At 37.3% G+C, this 2,912-nt stretch overlaps 1 protein-coding gene across 1 annotated transcript in view; it reads left to right on the top strand.

Moving 5' to 3' along the window:
* The window catches only part of LOC118440970 (kin of IRRE-like protein 1), a 282,991-nt gene extending 280,366 nt beyond the window's left edge, over positions 1-2,625 (top strand). Inside the window, exons 13-14 of the mRNA XM_035864751.2 lie at positions 1-41; positions 290-2,625. The exon at positions 1-41 is cut by the window's left edge and continues 190 nt beyond it. Of these exons, the coding sequence (XP_035720644.1) occupies positions 1-41; positions 290-654 (406 nt within the window). The 3' untranslated portion in view covers positions 655-2,625. The remainder of the gene's footprint in view (positions 42-289) is intronic.
* The last annotated feature ends 287 nt before the right edge of the window (positions 2,626-2,912 follow it).

Below are 2,912 nucleotides of genomic sequence, written 5' to 3'. Positions count from 1 at the left end.
GACCGTAGAGACCGACCCTGACGTTATACCGAACAAGTTTGGTAGGTTTTTTCGATCGATCAGCCATTCTAAATGCATTTCTTTGTCATCGGATGGAGGGATGCGTAGGCAGAAATCGCTTTTCAAGATTCAATGTGATAGAAAGAAGATTCAAATGAAAAAAAAAAGAAAAAAAAAAAAGAAAAAACCGATCGTCAGGTGAAGCATGAAAAGCGATTTAGCTCGTTACTTCGTGATAAATGCTTTCGAATTCGAAAGCTCTATACAGGTGTCGTGTATACTGTTTCAGAAGGTAATCTCGTCGAAGTCAGTCCACCGAGTTATCCAGCTGGCTATCCCCCGGGACATTGGGTCACGCCCGGACCTACACCAAGTATAGACGAGCTTTGCCACAAGTTTAGCGGTAGACCAACGGAGCTGAGGTTACCGTCGAGAAGTACAATACCCGCGCTCCCAAATATGCCAATGACGGGAGTCGGAGTGATGGTTGGTACTGGACAAGGCATCGTTGTTGGTGGTGGCATCACCGGTATCAACACGCAAGGTGTGGTAGTAGGTGGAGGTCAAGGAGTCGTCGTGGCAGGCGAATGTCTTGACGGCGAGGCTATTAAACGTCGACTTATGGCCAACAGGCTTCCTGAGAGCTGCGTTTAGACCGAACGCGGAAAAGATCGAGAAAAAAGCCAATGATGAAACTAGAGAGAGAGAGAGAGAGAGAGAGAGAAAGAGAGAGAAAGAAAAAGAGAGAGAGAGAAAAGATATTATTTGTCCGTGTATCGCTAAGAAAACCGCAATGGAAAAGAAAAGACTCGATCCGCCCCAATTGTTTTCAAAATACCTTCTCTCTATAGCCAAAGAAATCTCTTACGAAGGGAAAAGAAGAAAGACATTGAATGGAAAGAGAGTCGCAAGCTTGCTGAAACTTTCTTCAAGAGTTTCTGCGAACGTCCTCCTCCTATCTTCGAAAGACGCTGGGAAGTTCCTTCCTTCTGTTTTCCCTCCTAGATGTAACTTTCCTCCTCCGTTTCTCTCTAGTTCTCTTTATCTTCTACCTCTTCTCTTTATCTATTTCTCATTCTCTTTCCTTTCGCTCGAGCAACTTTGTAAAACCGATGATCTTCGATAGCAACATTTTTAATATCTACGATAGTTCCATGATTTATCCATAGTAATTAAATTTTTCCAAATGTCTTTTAATAACTGAAATAAACGCCGGAAGCAATACTTTGGCCTCACGAAGAGGTAGGATAGATTGTAACAAAAAAAAAAAAAAAAAAAAAAAAAAAAGAAAAAAAAATATTTCCTCATATTATTTCTCCAATCGTTGAATCAACGGTCGTCACATTTCATTTTTTTTTCTCTCTTCTTTCTTTTTCCTTTTTTTTTCCTTTTTTTATTCTTTATCGATCCTTCCCATCTTGGAAGGCGAGAGACGTAAATGTAGCTACGTGTAAGCCTACCAATCACGTTGTCGAGGCCTGGAAGCATCAGACCACGAAATGCGAGAAAAGATAAAAGGCTCTCGAACGACCCCCTTTCCTGGTGGCTCGAATGAAGATGGATGAAGGAAGCGCGTAAAGATATACGTTGGAAAGGAGAGTGAGAGAACAAGAAAAGGAAAGAAAACGAAATGAATCGAGAGATAGGGTGAAAAAGAAGGAAAGAGCTAAAAGGTAGAGGGGACGCCGAACAGAAACGAAGAATATCCCGATGTTACTCCGATGCGCGCTTTTAAGAGCATGGAACACAATTTTAAGGTCAAGCGATCAATTTCGATATAGAAGAAATCTACTTTGTAAGATTTCCATTTATAAACCTCAATTCTTATGAGCCTCCCTCGAATATGTCAGGGATTCTTTCTTTTTTTCTTTTTTTTTTTTTTTCTTTTTTTTTTATTCCGAAATTAACATCCTTGAAAAATTCTTTTCGTCGTCGTTGTATCCCTCTCTGGTTTTTAATTCGTAAACTCCCATTGATATTTAAACAGAAAGAGAAACGAAAGAAAGAAAGAGAGAAAAAAAAAAAGAAAAAAGAAAAGAAAAAGAAAAAAACGAAAGAAAAGAAAAAATCGTTCGATCGAGAGTCTCCGCATCTTTTTAATAATAAATTAAAGTGCTTCTCTCTGCTATTTCAAACGATTGTTTTCATCAAAGAAAATAGGAAATGATATTTAAAGCATCAATGATACGATTAGAGAAATTAGCGAAGATTGCGTTCGAATAAGAGAAAAAGAAAAAAAAAAAGAAAAAAAAAGCCGTGAGAACGATAAATCATACGGGGCAGTGCATCGTTAGAAATTTTTTTGGTAAATTAGATCTCTCATATACCCAGAAAAGCAATGAAACAAATGGTGTTAGAACGCTCTATCCGACAATAAAGTATGTACCCGAGGGAGATAGAAAGTTTACGAATAAGATTGGTGTAACGTGCTCTTCCCAAAGCATCGAAAATTATTTCCAGTGCGCTTGACGGGTTAGACACGGAAAGGTCTTCGTATTTTTATCAATGTAAAAAGTAAATGTTTCTAAGTGTGAAAATACCATCGACTTAAAAAAAAAAAAAAGAAAAAAAAAGTGAATAATTCGATAGCCAAAAGACAGGAAATAACTTATATATCATACTATATCAAAGATCAATAATAATTTAAAAAGAAAAAAAGGAAAAAAAAAAGAAAAAGAAAAAAAAAAGAAAAAGGAAAAAAAGGAAAAAGCGTGAGTAAATGCTAACAGATAAAAAGATTGTTACTTACTAAAAAAATTTCGTTACTATCGTCGAGTGACCTTTACCCACGTAAAGCGCATGGTATGTACACGCACTTTGATCACATTGTAGCTGTGATATATACCTAAATTATATGCGCGTGAGTTTTTTCTACTACTATCATGTTTTGTATCGCGATCGATGATCTTTTC

Source organism: Vespa mandarinia, chromosome 6 (genome assembly GCF_050613455.1).
Source record: "Vespa mandarinia isolate Hongniang chromosome 6, ASM5061345v1, whole genome shotgun sequence".
In the NCBI taxonomy this organism is placed as follows: domain Eukaryota; kingdom Metazoa; phylum Arthropoda; class Insecta; order Hymenoptera; family Vespidae; genus Vespa; species Vespa mandarinia.
Note: the sequence above shows the minus strand (reverse complement) of the source record. Positions and strands in the feature narration are given on the sequence as shown.